At 43.4% G+C, this 19,474-nt stretch overlaps 1 protein-coding gene across 1 annotated transcript in view; it reads right to left on the reverse strand.

Moving 5' to 3' along the window:
* Window positions 1-2,735: 2,735 nt before the first annotated feature.
* The window catches only part of LOC306784079 (CSC1-like protein 2), a 27,249-nt gene continuing 10,510 nt past the window's right edge, over window positions 2,736-19,474 (reverse strand). Inside the window, exons 3-24 of the mRNA XM_079277914.1 lie at window positions 19,284-19,363; window positions 18,502-18,540; window positions 17,208-17,298; window positions 16,986-17,023; window positions 16,577-16,719; window positions 14,618-14,669; window positions 14,402-14,510; window positions 13,207-13,277; window positions 10,695-10,775; window positions 10,479-10,602; window positions 9,919-10,052; window positions 9,623-9,760; window positions 9,380-9,533; window positions 9,185-9,291; window positions 6,762-6,848; window positions 6,626-6,691; window positions 6,247-6,409; window positions 5,936-6,041; window positions 5,689-5,856; window positions 4,972-5,087; window positions 4,807-4,890; window positions 2,736-3,982 (exon numbers count right to left, since the gene is read on the reverse strand). Of these exons, the coding sequence (XP_079134040.1) occupies window positions 3,788-3,982; window positions 4,807-4,890; window positions 4,972-5,087; window positions 5,689-5,856; window positions 5,936-6,041; window positions 6,247-6,409; window positions 6,626-6,691; window positions 6,762-6,848; window positions 9,185-9,291; window positions 9,380-9,533; window positions 9,623-9,760; window positions 9,919-10,052; window positions 10,479-10,602; window positions 10,695-10,775; window positions 13,207-13,277; window positions 14,402-14,510; window positions 14,618-14,669; window positions 16,577-16,719; window positions 16,986-17,023; window positions 17,208-17,298; window positions 18,502-18,540; window positions 19,284-19,363 (2,346 nt within the window). The 3' untranslated portion in view covers window positions 2,736-3,787. The remainder of the gene's footprint in view (window positions 3,983-4,806; window positions 4,891-4,971; window positions 5,088-5,688; window positions 5,857-5,935; window positions 6,042-6,246; window positions 6,410-6,625; window positions 6,692-6,761; window positions 6,849-9,184; window positions 9,292-9,379; window positions 9,534-9,622; window positions 9,761-9,918; window positions 10,053-10,478; window positions 10,603-10,694; window positions 10,776-13,206; window positions 13,278-14,401; window positions 14,511-14,617; window positions 14,670-16,576; window positions 16,720-16,985; window positions 17,024-17,207; window positions 17,299-18,501; window positions 18,541-19,283; window positions 19,364-19,474) is intronic.

The raw sequence follows: 19,474 nt of genomic DNA on the forward strand, positions 1-19,474 counted from the left end.
GACTCAAAGTTGGTTTTATTCTTCACCGTTTGTCATTTTCATACCACGTTGGTGTTTGGATGCTAACGTGCTAACATGCTAACGGGGCTACACTCACAAACAACAGAACAACTCGACAGATGAAAGCCAATTTTATTGATCAAGTAACATAAATAGAACATAAATGCTTCACTGTACACACGACCTGGAACCCAAAGTAGAAATAAATATCGTCACAATAAATTAAAGCGTGAAATGGACCAATAGCTGATCAGATTGGAGTCGGAGAGACGCTGCAGTTCGACGGCTATTTACACATTTTATTTGACAGTTTTTCACATTCGTGTTTTTCACGACTTCAGCAACAATTTAAAAAACTAAGAAAAGCAAAAAGCAGCGTCTTATTAAAAACCTTTAGTCACATGTTACAACAGCTATCGACGTTTCTTCAGCATATTCAGTATCAAATACTTCAGTCGGCAGGTTACAAAAATATCACACACTTGTTGTTATGGGTTCCCACGACAACGAGGCGTCAGTGAAGCAGCTCTCAACCTTCAGTTCAGCGAAGCTGCAGCACTCTAAACGGTATTTTAAAGAGTTTCATCACATCAGAGTGAACATTGTTTCTTCTTCAGTTTTTAGTTCCTGACTCCATCGATCAAGTTCTCTGAGATCAAAGCATCTGAAGACGAGGACTTAAAAAGCAGATTACAACCAAGTGAAAACATGAACTCTCGAGAGTCAGTGTCCTGTTTGTCCTCTCTGGGCTCCTGTAGAAACATATTGATACAAACATAGTTATATATATTATATTAATATATATTATAGAGCTGGAGCGCCTGGAGAGGAAGCGAAAAAAGAGGAAGAGGAAACGAAAAAAAGAAAACATCACCTGGACACAGGTTCTCCGGCGTGGAGCCAACGGACAACGAGGTCCTGGTGGCTCCAGCTTTCATAGTCCAGCTGTGTCCACACTCACACAGAAAACAAGCAACATAAACTGATGTAAACATTACCTCAGGGAGACAAACAGCTGAGACTATTTCTTCCTGATGACGCTGCTGCCAGCCATGGTCGGCTTCCCGTTCCTGTCGCCATGGTAACCAATAACGACTGCTGTTCTCGTTGGTGTGACTCATGCTTGCTTGGTTTGACCACAAGGGGGCGGAGCCGAGTCATCGAACATCTTAATAGTAGTAACTTACTTAAAGTTCTTACAGGGACTTAAAGGGACCCTCATTTCAGAAAATACCAGATTGTGATTGGACGTTACAAATTGCATACGGGGGAATTTAAACTTTGAATATAACCAAACTGAAGCCAGAGATCAACGTGACGAGGAGCACCGGGTCGTTTAAGGTCCCTCCAAAACCGTCCAATCAGAAGAAACCGGCCCCGGCTGGCACACATCATCAGACACCCAGAGGATTATGGGAAACAGACGACTGAACTTCACTCCGTCCTGAAGCTGAAGTTTGAGGAAATTCTCAAATAGATGAAAAGATACCGGATTGAATTTTCGTAAAACCTTTTAAGGTGAAACCATATTTGGATCTGTGTAGCAGAGGCAGGTTCAGGGCAGGATTAGCCTATTTTACCACAAAGACAAGAAGCGGGGGGGGGACTGCAAGCTAAACGCTAGCATGCTAAACACTAGCATGCTAAACACTAGCATGCTGGATTCTTTTCTGGACTGTGTTTATTCCCCCGGGGTGTTTTGTCTCAGGTTGGAATTCTTAAGTTACCGAAGAGGAAAAATAAGTGTTATCTAACAGTTAGCTTCTAGCTACCTAGTTAATTCTGTCTGGTGACTAGCTGGTTAGCTGAAAAGCTAATCAAGAGAAGCTAACCCTAAGCTAGCTGGACCTAGAAACTAAAATTTTGATCATTAACAAGAAGATACAATATCAGACGAGCAAGGCTAAATTTCCCCCCTGCTTCCAGTCTTTGTGCTAAGCTAGGCTAAACACGTCCTACGTACTGGACTCACAGATATGGATCAAGTGAAACATCTTAGACTCTCAGGAGGAAAGTTTCGTATTTTTTGTGAAACTGATCTTACAGAAGACGGAAGACAGAAGCCCGACAGACACACACACACACACACACACTTCCCTTGAGGGTCCCGACAGCTTCAGGCTTCAGACGGTTCGGACGAAGCGCGCTGCTCTTCTGCGTCTACCTGAGCTCAAACATCTGGACTTCTGCTGCTGTTGGAGCGTCCTCACAAAGTTCTTCACAAAGTTCTCCGCATGAATGAAAACATTTTTTGTTGCTAAACCTACACAGACACAAACACCCCGATCTCATCGTCAGGTATTCATGATTTAAGGTAGTTTAGGTGAAAAAAAAGCAGAGGACGTGCTGCTGAGACCAGAGAGGACTTCATGGTCTCCACAGTCCATCGATGGGTCGACACTGATCAGAGAGGACTTCATGGTCTCCACAGTCCCTCGATGGGTCGACACTGATCAGAGAGGACTTCATGGTCTCCACAGTCCCTCGATGGGTCGACACTGATCAGAGAGGACTTCATGGTCTCCACAGTCCCTCGATGGGTCGACACTGATCAGAGAGGACTTCATGGTCTCCACAGTCCCTCGATGGGTCGACACTGATCAGAGGACTTCATGGTCTCCACAGTCCCTCGATGGGTCGACACTGATCAGAGAGGACTTCATGGTCTCCACAGTCCCTCGATGGGTCGACACTGATCAGAGAGGACTTCATGGTCTCCACAGTCCCTCGATGGGTCGACACTGATCAGAGAGGACTTCATGGTCTCCACAGTCCCTCGATGGGTCGACACTGATCAGAGAGGACTTCATGGTCTCCACAGTCCCTCGATGGGTCGACACTGATCAGAGAGGACTTCATGGTCTCCACAGTCCCTCGATGGGTCGACACTGATCAGAGGACTTCATGGTCTCCACAGTCCCTCGATGGGTTGACACTGATCAGAGAGGACTTCATGGTCTCCACAGTCCATCGATGGGTCGACACTGATCAGAGAGGACTTCATGGTCTCCACAGTCCCTCGATGGGTCGACACTGATCAGAGAGGACTTCATGGTCTCCACAGTCCCTCGATGGGTCGACACTGATCACAGAGGACTTCATGGTCTCCACAGTCCCTCGATGGGTCCTGGTCCAGACAGCACTTTTAACGAAACCTTGGCAGGTAAAAGACAAACGTCCAGGTGATGAAGGTGTTAAACCCACAAACGAGGACAGAACAGGACGGGAGACTGCGATGCGTCTGCGAAGCTTCTACCACTACGAGAGCTGGCGGTTGGCAACTTGTTGAGCACTCCGATGTCGGCGGTGATGAAGAAGATGATGAGAGTTTGTTTGGAGACGTCCACCGGGCCAAGGAAAGAGACAGCAGCGTCAGCATCAGCTTTGACCCCTGGACAGGTCAAGTCCTGGCAACCTGCGGTGGGATCAGGTATCAAGACACGAGTGCGAACGAAACGAAAACCAGCCGAATTTTTAAAACCCCGCCCTTCTAACCCCGAGAAAAAACGAAGAAATAAAAAATAAAAACTTTTGGCTTTGTGGTTATGTACAGTGACTTCCAGTGGAGACAGTTTGGTGTCCATCAAGTTTCCACAGACGTGCAGGACTGGATGTTGGCGACCTGGCGCCGGTGTCAAAGGTCAGGGTCAAGTCTTCGAGCTGGGGGTGGGAGGAGCTAACCGTGTCAGTCTGTGTGTATGTAGTGATTCTCCAGTCAGCTTTATTCTCTAACTGTTGTGTATGGACACTCAACTAGCTCCGACCCTCCCTCTAGCTCCACCCCCAGCTACTGGTGGACCTCGTTGGCGATCAGACTGTCCTCCCCCGACTGAAAATCCGCCTCGTTGATGCTGTTCCCTCCGTTGAGCAACTCCTCGTCCTGGGACGACCCTCGGTCCTCCTCGCCGCTCCCGCCGCCTGGCTCGTCTGAGTTTGGGTCCTGGAGCACCTGAGCGATGTACATCTGCTGCTGCTGCTGCAGCTGGAAAAACAAAAGATCCCAACGAACGGGTCAACCAGCAGGAGAGACCCGATCCAGACGGACGGCAGAGTCTACAACAAGTCAACGAGTTCACTTCAGAGTCCTCATCAGGTTCACAGGTAATACAGGAACTAAACCAAAAGCTCCAGCTAGCTTGTTGGCGAGCTAACAACCACAGACTCGTCGGTTTGTGAAGCCTCGTGTTCTGCATTTTGGTCGTTGCCATCTTGTTTTTTTTGCAACCAGTGAACAGGAAGTGACCATATCTGGACTGAGGAGGAGTGACGTAGAGACGCCGTATACGTCTATGGTAGAGACCTATCAATCACCGTGTAGCCCCGCCCTAAAGCATCCCCTGCTTTATGGTCTGTTTGACTCTAAATGGACCATAATGTACTAAATGAACATCATGCTGTATTGAAGAAGACTTGAAACTAGAGATTGAGACCATAAACTCATGTTTACAATGTTTACTGAGGTAATAAATCAAGAGAGAAGTAGAGTCATTCTCTCATAGACTTCTATACAACCAGAGGAGTCGCCCCCTGGTGGACAGAATGCAGCTTGACTTCACCTGCCGCCTGCTACCAACCCCAGGAAATTAATTTTTCCTGGATGGCGAGGTCATGACCCGCCCTACTCTGCCTGACTGTTGGTTAGGGTAAGAATGTCTGGGTAAGCCAATCAGAAGCAGAGTAGGGCAGGTCATGACCTCGCCTTCCAAGGAAAAGAAATACTGGGAACTACATGTCATTTGTGAGCTAACAAACTCAACAGCTCGAGCTAATTTGTTAACTAGCTTCTGGTTAGTTGGATCCACCCACCTGAGACTTGGTGATGGGGGAGGACGAGGGACGAACTGGACGTCCGTTCTCGACAGCGTCCACCTCGGTCTCCTTGGTGTCGATCTGAGACAAGAGCACAGAGTGAGACTGAGCGCTTTGATGCTAACGTTTCTGTAGCAGCGTAAATAAAGAACGCTCTAGTACCTTGTAGTTGTGAGCACTGAGGTACTTGAAGTGTCCGAAGCAGACGTGAGACAGACAGACCACGATGGTGACGATCAGGACCACCAGAGTGAACATGGAGGTTGGCGTCTCGAAACCTGACAGAATATTAGCAGTTAGCATTTGTTAGCATTCAGCTAATGTACATGTTTGTTGATTTTTAAACCAAGTATTGTGTTTGTCATTTCAAATATTTGTTTTGTTTGAACTTTTGTTAACAGACTTGATTTTGACTGACTGACTGACTTGATTTGGACTGATCCTAAGAGACTTGATTCATTTGGACTGATCCTAAGAGACTTGATTTGGACTGATCCTAAGAGACTTGATTTGGACTGATCCTAAGAGACTTGATTTGGACTGATCCTAAGAGACTTGATTTGGACTGATCCTAAGAGACTTGATTTGGACTGATCCTAAGAGACTTGATTTATTTGGACTGATCCTAAGATACTTGATTTATTTGGACTGATCCTAAGAGACTTGATTTGGACTGATCCTAAGAGACTTGATTTGAACATGACCTGAGAGACTTGATTTGGACTTAACCTGAGAGACTTGATTTGGACTTGTCTTGACTGACTGACTTGATTTGGACTGGTCCTGAGAGACTTGAATTGAACCTAACCTGAGAGACTTGATTTGGACTTGGGGGCGGGGCTTACCTGTGCCTACAGTGGATAAGGGGGCGGGGCTTACCTGTGCGTACAGTGGAGAAGAAGAGGAGCCAGAAGAGGCAGAGGATGGGCGCGGCCACCACCTGGGTGACAGCTCCTGAGTGGATCTTCTTGTCCAGTTTGGACGGCAGGTAGGCGTAGTACATGTTGTACCTGTCCACCAGGTGTTTCAGCAGCATGTACATGAGACCTGCAGGAGGACAGGTGCGAGTCACACAGGTGATATACATATATACACATATATAATATATAAATATAAAGAGACTGACCAAAGGGCACGATGATTGGACAGGTGATGCTGTAGGCCATCACCACCGTGAACACGTTCATCATCCAGGCGTACGCTGCTCCAAACTGAAACTCGTAGGCCTGATGCTGCAGGGACCAAAGATAAATGTTTCAAACAGGACAGAAGTACAGCAGCGCCGCCATAAGGCAGCAATGTCCATCACACTAAACTGTGGAGGGGACAGACAACTGATCCAGGGTTAGGGTTATGTCCACATGGAGACAATAATGGACTCAGTGGTCTATTCACAAACTGTCAGACTCTGTCTGACTGAGAGGACTCCGTCCTCACCCTCTTGACGTTGCGGCGGTCTGCGGCGGACCGAGCCAGACAGAGTCTGATCATGTACATGAGCAGACCCGGGATCCTCAGCAGGTCCATGGCGTTCCCGATGAACGCAGAGGCGATGACGTAGTTGACGAAGAACGCTCCGTTATCTGGCAGGAAGACGCACCTGAAGGGGACACGGAGGCTCCGTTAGAGCAGAACGTCCTTCTACTGACCTTTCAAAATAAAACTACATAAAGAACAGGAAGTCCAGGCTTTACAATGTTAAGTCCTGTTATACATTCTAAAATGTATTGTACAAAAATGAAATTCTTATTTGATTAAAAAAATCTGTGTCAATGGGAAGAAACACGTTGTATGCTGGGAAATAAAAGTGACTCACTCAAATCTGACTTTGGCACCAGCCAAGAACTTCTTATCAAAGAGCCAACGGAAGAAAACATCCAGACTGTAGAACAGAGAGGATTCAGTGAGGTCACAGTCTTCACTCAGTCATTACAGCAAAGTGTTTCTATTACCTGCTGAGTCCGAGAGACGGCAGCAGCAGAACCATGAAGATCAGGAACGTGTAACATTTATGCATCGTCGTCCTGTTTTCTCCAGACCTGGAGACACACAGAGGAGGTCAGATCGGGGTCAACTCAGGGTCAAATCAGGGTCAGATCGGGGTCAACTCAGGGTCAGATCAGGGTCAACAGTTCTTGGGCGCTGTCATCAAATGTTGGAATTCCGACGTGTACATAAACATTACATCATACAAAAGATGAAATAAAATACTCTGTTTCGTGCTCTATGGCAGTGATTCTCAACTGGTGGGTCGCGACCCAAAAGTGGGTCGCGGACCCGTTTTCAGTGGGTCGCGGGCCTTTGCCTGACCAAAAAAAAAAAAGTGATTTTATTTTGAAGGGCATTTTTTATGCAGCGGAATTATTCCAGCATTTACGGCACTTGTTCAGCGGTGCAGGAAAAACACCGACCAATGCGGTGTGAATCACACACCGTGACACACGGGGAGAGACGAGGAGAGAGAGAGAGCAGAGCAGGACTGTAGTAGTGAGAGTTGTGAAAGTAAAATCATAAGACGATTTCCAAAAGAGAAAATGTCCAGAGAGACCAGTCATTAGACTCTGACTGGACAGACTCATAGAGGTGAATTCTTCAAGCACTACTTTCTCTTTTTAGAAGATGAGAAAAATATAATGTTGTGTCTTTTTCACTTCACCCTGAATGAACTGAATTTAAAGCTGCAGAGCAATTAAGTGAAAATAATGTTTCTAAAATTAATTTTGTTCCGTAAATTATTTTTTAATCCAGCTGTTATTTTACTTGAAATGAGAAGAACATTTATTGATGTATTTCTATGTATTTATAATCCATCCAGTTCAATTTGAAAAATTTCAATAATATTAGTTAAAATATAATTGATGTGTACTTTCTTTATTTTATTTGGCAGTTGTTTACTACACAGAGACGTTACTACTACTAGACTTCTTGAATATAGATATACCCAAATTATATATATATATATAGAGATTTTTAATCTCAATGGGACTACCTGGTTAAATAAAGGTTTTTAAAAAAAGAAAAAAAGATTTGCGTACTGAACCGTGAGACTCGTACCGAATGGTTCAATACGAATACGCGTATCGTTACACCCCTAATATATATATATATTAGTGCTGGGCAACGATTAAAATATTTAATCGCGATTAATCGCATTGTTATGGCAAAGTTCAATCATGAATTATAAAGTAGTGTATTGTGCACTTTTATTTTAAAAGTACTGCTATATGAACTAAAGGGCAATAACATTTGGTTCACGAGATGCAGGCAGCATGTTTCATACTTAATGTGAATATAATTCATACTTTGTTGGCATCTTATTCTAAAAACCGGATGTTCGTCTGAAGAAACCGTTTGTTGTCTCACGTTAATGTTTCCACTAACTTTCAAAGTCCTTCGCTCCCGATCTGTGCCGTTTAAATGCGTTTACGGTGAATGTCAGCATATAGGTGCACTAACATGTGAGTGTCTGCTGAGTTGACCACGGAGATCTGAGTGTCTGCTGACTTTACCAGCGATGTCCAGTCGTCTCCAGGGAGAGCAGCGGAAGTCGCCTTTTCTCTACGGCAACCCTGAAGGGACATCATATCTCCAATACAAAACGATAAACATGAGACACTCTGACTATAGGATGTTTGCTGGCTTTTATCCCACTGTTCTTGTCATCCTCTTGTTGTTATGTATATGTATTGTCTCTTGTCTTTCAGTAAAAAAAAAGAAAGAAAAAATTATTTTAAAAATGCGTTAACGCGCGATAAAATAATTGTCTGCGTTAATTGATGAATGCGTTAACGCGAAATTAACGCGTTAACTTGCCCAGCACTAATATATATATATAATTTGGGTCGTGGGTTGCGTCTTGTCATTAAGGGGTGATGGTGGGTCCCACAGCCAGACCAGTTGAGAACCACTGTTCTATGGTCAATGGTCACATAATGATGGTTGTGTTTTAACAATGTTTTAAATCGTGATATAAAACCATTTGGACTTGTTTCATCATTGTTGACACTCGACTTGGACTCGACTTACTGGACCAAACCTCCGTCTGGACTAATTAAGATTTAACGACTTTGAGATCTGACCTGGACTCATTTCAAGTTTACGTTGCTTGACTTTGGTTTTTGGTCATCCGACTTGATTTGAGATGAAGATTTTAAACAGTTTGAAATGTCTCAACTGGCTCTAATCTAATATGTCTTAACGGTTTTCATGAGACTTGTTTGGATGTGTCTTCATTGACTTGAGACATTCGTGAACATTCAGACTTGTCTTGACTAATTCAAGACTTAAAGTTGGACTTGCCACAAAAGTCTGAACAACTGCAGTATGAATTGTAGCACTAATACTGTATCGTAGTACTTGAAGAGGAGCTGGTTACCTGGTCCAGTGAGCCTCGAAGAAGGCAGAGTAGTAGACGATGGTGGGCAGCAGAGCAGAGAAAGCCCAGAGCAGCAGAGTGGGGAAGAACTGAGTGACGATGGGATTCTGTCCAAAACAAACACAGCAGAGAGTCAGAGAAGAAGAACCATCACAAAGACCTGCTCAAACCTAAAGGCTGCTTGTGGTTCCTTACGTTGAGGTACTCCACCGGCTTGGTGACGTTGAACTTGTCCATGGTGGAGATGATGATGGCAGGCGTGGTGAGGAAGAAGAGCAGGAGGAAGAGGATGCAGTTGATGATGAAGCAGCGGATCCACCAGGAGATCCCACCGAGCGACAGGTGCTCCCTGCAGAAACAAACCCGGACACGTCAGGTGAGGGTGCGTTGGTTTTAGTATTTGCTGGTGTTTCAGGCAGGTGGAGCTTGTGGACTTACCAGCGGACGTTCTGCGGGTCGGGCGCATACGAAACGCTCCAGTTGTAAACGTGAAGAGCATCGCTGAACTGAGAGGATCGTGGCTCCTGACGACACCGACAACCCTGAACCTGACAGGCGTTGAAGTCCTTCAGAATACTGTGAAAACAGAAGGGGCAGAGTCACATGGGGGAGGAGGGGGGGGGTCAGAGAGAGGAGGCGGGGTCGGAGCTGTGTAAATGATTCTACAAAGACTAAAGTAAACTTTGTGAACAAAATCAAAACATGTTATTATTGTTGAAGGAGTTGAGGCTCACATGGCGGTCATGGACTCGTTCTGGAAGGTGACGAAGGCCATGCCCAGCGGTTTGGTGTGGACCTTCTCTTTCTCCTTCCTGTACTCCTCCTTCAGCTTGGTCTCTGTCTTGGTGTAGTAGCTGACCGCCTCTTCCTGCAGGACAAATGCTAACATGCTAACAGGCTAACAGCAAACCTCCTAACCCGGACCAACACATCTAATCAGACCAGTTTTACTCAACTTTTACCGGCTCCGATAAAACTTCAACTGGCTACGCTAAAACTTTAACCGGCTACGATAAAACTTTAACCGGCTCCGATAAAACTTTAACCGGCTCCGATAAAACTTTAACCGGCTCCGATAAAACTTCAACCGGCTCCGATAAAACTTCAACCGGCTCCGATAAAACTTCAACCGGCTCCGATAAAACTTCAACCGGCTACGATAAAACTTTAACCGGCTACGATAAAACTTTAACCGGCTACGATAAAACTTCAACTGGCTACGATAAAACTTTAACCGGCTATGATAAAATGTAAAAAGTGTTAGCATTACCGGTAGCATTAGCGCTAACGTTACCTCCTCACAGCCGGTGATGGCGCAGCAGCAGAGGTGTCCACAGGGTTTCGGGTTGATCATCGTGGGAACGTGTTCCTTCGCCATCAGGTCAGTGAAGAACTTCTTACTGCGCTCCGTCTTCTTCCTGACGAACACAAACACACAGAACACGTGTGGATGAAACAAACACATGTTCCTTTAAATGATCATATCCCAGCATGCACCTCTGTGTCTCACCTCTCTGCATTCAGAGACATCAGTTTGGCCACGTTGTAGCAGATCCGAGCCTCCAGAACGGTGCAATTCTCATATGCCTGTCTGAAGAACAATGATCAATAATTTAATATCATTAGAACATTATTATTAAGTGGGAAATTAAAGATTCTTATTCTGATTCTTGAATCATTATAAGAATCTGTATTAATGTCTAACCCTAACCCTAAGAACAATGAAACCATTTAAACTTTAAGTTACTACAAAAGTATTTATAAAATTACTCTGGTTATTTAAATGTTTCAACAGTGGGAATAAAAAACAAAATATGAACACTGAACACAAAACTTACACATACATCTTCATTTACTGAACGGAATACTAAAAACGACATTCAATTATATACCTGTATGTATATATTTGTATATATAGTTTAATTTTGTGTCAAATTCAAAATAAATAATGTCAATGAATGTAAAAACAAAATTTAAGATGTTTTAGGACTTTTGAAAACATTTAAAGGAACAAAATTAAGAAGAAGGAGAAGGAGAAGAAGAACCAGAAGAAGAAGAAGGGCCAAATCCCAATGTTCCCCCTAAACCCTCAAACCCTGAACCCTCAAGGACTTACTGACGTCACCTGGTGAGTGGGTGAATGTGAGAGGCTGTGTAAGAAATTTGAGCATAGAACTGTGTTTAGTAGCTATAATAAAAGTGTTCAATGATTCATATTTAAGAATTCATAATTAGTCATAAACATAAGGGTTTTGGAAATGCATAATTAAGATAAGCATAAAGTGTTTTAGGATTAGTAGCTAGAAGTAGAATTTGAGACATGAAACTTTTGCCAAAGTTGCAGAAGTTTAACGTTTATACTGAAGGATTATCATAGAAGGGATTAAACCGTAACTGACAGTCATTGAATGTGTTAGTAAATTCAGGGACAGAAAGGCAGACAGACAGAATACACTCCTGGAGTTAGCCAATAGGAATCGGGATAAACGGAAGAGGTGTTTCGAACGGATGTGGGTGGTTTAATTTCAAGTCTTTTTCTCTCTCACGTGATGGCTCTCAGAGGACGGACGGGTTTTATACCTGAGGAGCTGAGTTGAGTTTTTTGCAAACGGGGTTTTATTGATTTAATATTTCATGAAATAGTGTACTTCACTGTAAATAATGTACTTGCATCAGTGGGATTAAATTCCTTTTAATTGTAAACCAGTTTTGTTAGATTTCTTATTGCAGCGTGTGGACTGTACAAAGCAGCCGGACACGTGCTCTGGCCTCCTCGCTGTGGAACAGACTCAAACTTCCACAGCTGTGAGGGCTTGAGATGGTGTAAATAGGAACGGGACAGCACTTTGCTGCAACATATCAAGTTACCATGAAAATGACAAAACATATGATGCATAATGATGTGGGTATTTATTGTATACTTTGTACTCCCTGATTTGAACGTCTTCAGGCTCTTTCCTCACTAGATGAGGTAACTTCATATCATCTATTTATTCGTTTTGTCAAAAGAGCTTCAATGACGAAATCAAATGTTTGATGAATAAATAAATAAATATCTTCTGATTTCATGTTTATTTTTTGTTCCATTTTTAACCCTTAATGTTTCTGAGTAAATTTAATAAGACAGGCTGAACACACGTGAGCCGTCCTCTTTGTTTACCTTGTTTTACGTCTCCATGCGTCCACTGGTTACCTTGTGTTTAACGTCACATTGCAATGATTTACCGGGGCGACCGTGGCTCACTGGGTTAAGAGGGTTGTCTGGCAACCGCACGGGCAACGGTTCGATCCTTGACTGGGACGTGTCACGTGCCCTGAGCAAGACACTGAACTTTGGCAGCCCACTGATCCCTATATACAGGGATGTGTCAAATGCAGAGACAAATTTCCCCTTCTGGGATCAATATAGTATAATAAATTAAATAAAAATGAAATGGTCTAAAATAGTCTAAATTAAATGCCCTGAACCCTCATGGACTTCGCGGGAGTGCGCCTCAAAGTCCGTAAGGAGGGATTTGGAGAAGAACTGTCACGGTTGGGCTTTGCGTATGTGTGTGTCTCCTGATCATGCTCATTCTGTGCCCAATCACCTGCCCCTGGCTTTTCACCCACTGATCTCTACTCACATGCCGGCAATCCGCTCATTACCCCTCACATACTTATACTCTGTTCCAGTTGCCGGATTATCATTTGTTCTTTTTCCCTCCCCGTGGACTCTTCGCATCTCCAGTGGTTATCCCTCGTGTTGACGCTCTGCGTTCCACGGTTTGTGACTGTGCTTTTTGTGTCCAAGCCCTTTTTATGACTTAGCCTTTTATTTCAGTTTTGATTTACCGCGCTCCCGGTTGGAGTTGTTTTTGTTTTGACTGCTAAATGCCCAGTAAAGCCTTGTTTTTCCCCTCAACTTGTTTCCTGTGTCTGAGTCTGCGCCTGAGTCTCTGCTCCACACCTAAACCCACACGGAACCCCGTGAACCGTCACAAGAACCAGCAGAAGAAGGAGAAGAAGACCAGTGAACTTACTCAAAGTGCTGTTTGATCTGACTCTCCTCAGCGTATTTGGAGATGCCGTTAATGAATAAAGTGCGCTTCACCTGCAAATCATGAAACAGGGATTAAAACATAAATGTAAATCTACATTAATTTACTCTAAATGTAAATGTAATAAGACAAAAGGGATGGTTTTTTCTAAAACCATCAGTCAACCTCCTGATGCGAACATTCTTATCAACGGAGAAAGGCTAGAAATAGTCACTGATTTTAAATATCTTGGTGTGATACTAGATCAAAATTTGACATTTAAGAAAAATGTAAAAGAAATGGTTAAATCCATAAAATACAACCAAGCTAATTTTAGACTCTCCAAATGCAGCAAAGATATTTATGCATGCCATGATCCTTTCTCACATGTCCTCCTGCATTACATGTTGGGGGCAGGCTGGTGGAACAGCCATAAGACCTCTCGAGTCTTTATATAAGCAAACAATAAAAATTCTGGACAAAAGGCCGTTGCAATTTTAGATTGTTCTCAAATTTGTGCCTGGTCTATAGTTTGGCCCCTCCTCCACTCCGTGACTTTGTATATACTCGCTCAGCAACTTCTATTAGATCAGCGAGAATATCCTCTACACGAGACTGTACTATACCATTTCGCCGCACTACTTTTGGTCAATCAGCCTTCTCTGTAAAAGCAGCACACCAGTGGAACAGCCTGGAGCTGTGAGGAGCTGCAGCACTATCAGCACTTTTAAAGCCAAGTTGAAAAGTCTTTTAAAAACTGCACAACACTGCACACACTGACCTCATTTCTTGTGGTCTTTTTTGACTTGATTTTATTGACAAACACAAATTTTTGATGTGCTATTTGTGTGTAGTGTTGTATTGGGTGTCCTGTATGTTTTTTGTGGTATATCTCTGTATTATGTCTTTTCCTTTTACTGTGTTGTTGTCTTGTCCTTGTTGACCTGCCAAGGGACTGCAGATACAAATTAGCTTAAACTACAATCTGGTACAGTGCATCGAATGGAGACATTTATGTTTAAACTGTACATGGTCCCTTTTAAATAAATGAAATTTAAAAAAAACAGTGCATGTATTTGTTTACATCCTGTTTTCATGTCACTTGAAGAATTATTAACATTTCAAACTAATAAATGTGTCTTATTGTGAAATGTGTGGCACAACCACAGGAAGGGGATAAAGGTTGTTGACCACATACCAGGTCGTCCTCCTTGTAGTGCATCTTGGACGTGTGTCTCCTCATGCTGTAGACCGTCAGCAGCAGATACATGAAGGCAAAGGAGGTGTGGAGCCACAGCAGGTTGGTCCTGAAACACACAATATCAATATGTATTGATCTCTGATATCTATTGATCTCTAGTGATCTCTATCTATTGATCTCTGATGACTCCAGTGGAACTCATCATGTACTCACCCAGACTTCAGGTTGGCTATCGTGGTGCGTCCGAAGCTGTAAGCGTTGTTTTCTGGAACAAAAACAAACAGAAGTCACCCTAACCCCAAGATTTTTACTTTATTTACAATAAATATAATCAACTAATCCAACAAATACAGACCTACAGACCTAACAAACCCACAGACCTAACGAACTACAGGCCTACGGACCATTGTTTCCCCTACCATTATATTAGGGGGGGCCCCCCGGCCCCCCCGCCCCCCCTTGTATAGCGCCAGATCACAACAGAAGTCATTTCAGGTTACCTTTCGTATAGAACAGGTACCGATCATTCTGATGACTGACGCTTCGTATAGAAAATTTAAATTTGAAAATAATGATATGCAGCTTCAGGGGTTAGATTTAGAGGCAGAACCAGGAAGTGACTGCGTCACCGCGAGTCAGGTCGTTGTGTCCGTGCGTTAAATGCAAAGTGTGGTTTTTCAGAGTTTTGGAGAATTTAGGAAAGTAAATAATGGTGAAAGAACTTATAGATGACTGTATTTAGACATAAATAAGCTAGTTTGAATTATGAATACACATTTCTACACATTTCGACATACGCTTACTAAAACATGTGTAAAATATTAATTTTTTGTGGTATTGTTATCAAATTTGAACTTAGACTAGGTAAGGCTTCATGCTGTGGTCCCATTGTGTTTTCCAGCTAATAAATCACAGCTATAGTTATCTGCAGGCATCTGTTTGCAAAGAAATATTCAGGTGGAAATAAAAACCTTCTATTTCAGTGTGTTCCAACTTCTATTACTCAATGCCAGTAGCACGTACAGTCATTCTGACCATTGGGGAATACACGTCAGAGTGTTACCTTTCAAAAGAGACCAAAACCATGCATGTACTCAAAATGGTTCAAGAACAGCTTTCAATTTACTTTGGGTATGTCTTGGAGTGGCATTTTAGGCGAATTTTACAGGAGTGGTAACAGGTTAATAGGTCAGTTGTTATATTGACTGCTGTCATTAAAAGAAACACATGAACGCCATGATTCCTTGTTTGCGTCGGTGTCCGACCCCCCCCCCCAAAGCTGTAAACCTAGGGGAAACACTGCAGACCTAACAAACTACAGATCTACAGACCCAGATACCTACAGACTCACAAACCCAGACTTACAAACCCACAAACCTACAGATACAAGGACCCAGATTTACAGATCCTCAGATCCACAGACCTACAATCTCACATACTTACAATCCCACAGACCTACAAATCCACAGACCTACATACCTACAAACCCACAATCCTACAGATCCACGGACCTACAGCTCTGATCTGACTGCTGTTACCTTCTTTAGAAGGGGGTCCGGGGACTCCTTGGCTTAGGAAAGCATCTTCACTGATAATTCGGACTAAAACCAATCAGACATAAGGAGAGAACACTGTGTGAAGAGTTCAACCTACAAACTGTTTAAAGGAACAGTGTGAAACATTTAGAATGGAATTTAATATTCATAACTATGTTTTAGATAGATAGATAGATAGATAGATGTAAACTTTATTTATCCCCAGGGGGAAATTCGTTTGTAGAAGCAGCAATTTACAGAGTAAAATATAACATATGGAATGCACAATATCTACAGTACAATAAAATAACACAGCAGATATTGAATTGAAGGAATAGATTAATAAAAAATAATTAGTGTATAATCACCTGAAACTAAGAATTGCAGTGTTTTCGTCAGAAAAAGACATTTATATCTACGTAGTGAGTCCGCCATCTTGTACCGCCATGTTTCTACAGCAGCCCTGAAGAGACACTGGGAGGATCTCACTACCAGCTGTCACTAAATCTTACACACTGTTCCTTTAAAACCCACATTTGAGACATTGTCAAACGTTTTCTAATGTTTTCAGAAAGACAGAGGGTCACAGAGTAAAGTCCTCTGCTCTCTCCTGATTGGTCGGCGGCCTCGTTCTCACCTAGAAGGTCTCCGGAGAAGTTGACGGGCAGAACGATGCCGACAGAAAGAACGCCGACTACGACCAGCAGACCGATGATGTGACGCTGGAACGACAAGTAGTGGACCGCATCCTCACCACACTTCTCACGGATCTCCTCATCTCTGTAGGAGGAGGAGGAGGAAGAGGAGAAGAAAGAAGAGGAAGAGGAGGAAGGGGAAGAAGAGGAGGAGGAGGAGGAGGAAGAGAAGAAAGAACGAGGAGGAAGACAGGTCAACACAAACCAGAGTTCTGCAGATATCATCATTATTATTAATAATATTAATATTATTATAATTATATTAGTGTTCACATTAATATTATCATTATTATTAATATTAATATAAATATTATCTTTATTATAATTATTACTACATTAGATGGTACTCACTTTATTCTGAAGATGGCCGTCAGCCACGAGCAGAAACCCTGCAGGAGAACACAGAAAATCAGGAGGAGTGAGGAGGAGGAGTGAAGAGGAGGAGCGATGGAGGAGACAGTGAAGAGGAGTGATGGAGGAGGAGCGATAGAGGAGGAGGGAAGAGGTGACAGTGAAGAGGAGGAGGAGTGGAGAGGAGACAGTGAAGAGGAGGAGTGATGGAGGAGTCCTTACGTTGTCTCTCTGGTCGAAGTCGACGGAGGAGGACACGGAGGTGAGGCGTTCGTAGCGGTCGGGCGTTTCCGAGTGCATCGCCGAGGCAACACTGTGGACACAAACAGGAAGTAGTCAGCTAACCTGTTAGCGGCTACATACTAACAGCTAACAGCTGACATGTTAGCCGTTAGCAGGTAGCCGCTCTGACCTGTGTCTGAAAGCTGAACGTTATTTATACAGACGCTCTCTTCAAAGCCACAAGACTCCATTCATAAAAGTCAGAATTTAGCACAGCTAAAGCTGACTAACTGTTACTTACGTAAGAGACCTACTTCTTCCACCCGTTTGTGTCGGGTAAGCAATCTAGCTAGCTAGCTAGCAGGTCACAGGGTTGACAACACACTACAAACAGCCTGTTACCTTTGGACCGGTTCATAGTTATCTCTGTCTCGTCTCCAGCTGAATTAACGTTAAAACATGAGAAGTTTGGAGCAGTGTTAGCATCACTTCTGTTAGCAGGATATCTGTTCACATCACATCTGTTAGCATGATATCTGTTCACATCACATCTGTTAGCATGATATCTGTTAGCGTCACATCTGTTAGCATGATATCTGTTCACATCACATCTGTTAGCATGATATCTGTTAGCGTCACATCTGTTCACATCACATCTGTTAGCATGATATCTGTTCACATCACATCTGTTGGCAGGATATCTGTTCACATCACATCTGTTAGCAGGATATCTATTCACATCACATCTGTTAGCAGGATATCTGTTCACATCACATCTGTTGGCAGGATATCTGTTCACATCACATCTGTTAGCAGGATATCTGTTCACATCACATTTGTTAGCATGATATCTGTTAGCGTCACATCTGTTCACATCACATCTGTTAGCATGATATCTGTTCACATCACATCTGTCAGCATCCCATCTGTTAGCAGGATATTTGTTCACATCACATCTGTTTGCATCACATCTGTTCACATCACATCTGTTCTCATCACATCTGTTAGCATGATATCTGTTCACATCACTTCTGTTAGCATGCTATATGTTAGCATCACATTAGCCAACAGAGAGTGAGGCTCTGCGGCCCCTGGTGGTCTGGGATTAGGGTCAACAGTCTGCTAGAATTTGCAACAGTAATATGAAAGTTTATCTGTGAACCTGAGGACCAATGACTCTCCATACCAACACACACACAGTGAAAATAAGTCGTGTTAGAGCACCAATCAGAGAGCAGAACCCTGTTAATGAAACCAGAGGAGGAGGAGGAGGAGGAGTAAGAGGAAGACATACTATTCCCGCTCCTCCAGGCTGCTGAGACGCTTCTTCAGTCTTCAGGATGGAAACAGAAAGAGAATCACAAGCTGATGGGAGAGCGTCGTCGGGTTCAGTGTCTTGCTCAAGGACACAGGACACGTAGTAGCCAAGGATTGAACTGCCAACCTTGCGGTTATTGGATGACCCTCTCTACCCCTTAAGCCAGAGCCCCCCAAACATCTGTTCACAAACATCTGTCAAATGAATAAAATAGAACCAACCAGATGGATGTTTTACGAATGAAACTTCCTCTCTGAGAGGCTTTTGCTTGACTTTGTTTTTTTACGCAGGTCAGTGAAAACAGTGAAAACAGTGAAAACCTGTTTGAGGGTCACCTGACTTGTTTTAACACAAGTCGTCTCTTGTTATTGACGCCAGTTTAAAGGAGCAGTGTTTCTATATATAATTTACTATGTTTATCACCTAAAGATAAGAATCGTTTCATTTAAAGCCGGACGCCATCTTTCGACAAATGACAAACCAAACACAGACTCTAGAGAGAAACATTTACATTTTTGTGTCGGCCATCTTGGTTCTGCACAAGGAAAGTTTCAGTTGGTTGCAATGTGTGACTTCACCACTAGATGTCTCCAGAACACACCGGCCCTTTAACCGACTGTCGGTGCAGATGAGAGCTCTTTGGAGGATTTTACAGGAACGTGTCCAGTTATACATGCTGTGACCCTCAGACGGGTCCCGACCCACATGTTGGGAACCATCAGCTGCATGACATAATTGTTTGCTAAAGGTGAGTTTACCTGTCGGCATTGGTGACAAGCGCCAGGCGGCCGTAGTCCCACGCAACCTTACGTAGAATGGAAAAGACGAAGAGCAGCACCTGCAGAAGAAGAGAGAGGAGGACTTCCTGTTAGAGAGCACCTGATGCTGCTGGATGGAAAATCCGTATGTGGGTCGATCCATGAAGCTGCAGTATCGATTTTTCCTACAG

Source organism: Melanostigma gelatinosum, assembly GCF_949748355.1.
Source record: "Melanostigma gelatinosum genome assembly, chromosome: 11".
Lineage (NCBI taxonomy): Eukaryota > Metazoa > Chordata > Actinopteri > Perciformes > Zoarcidae > Melanostigma > Melanostigma gelatinosum.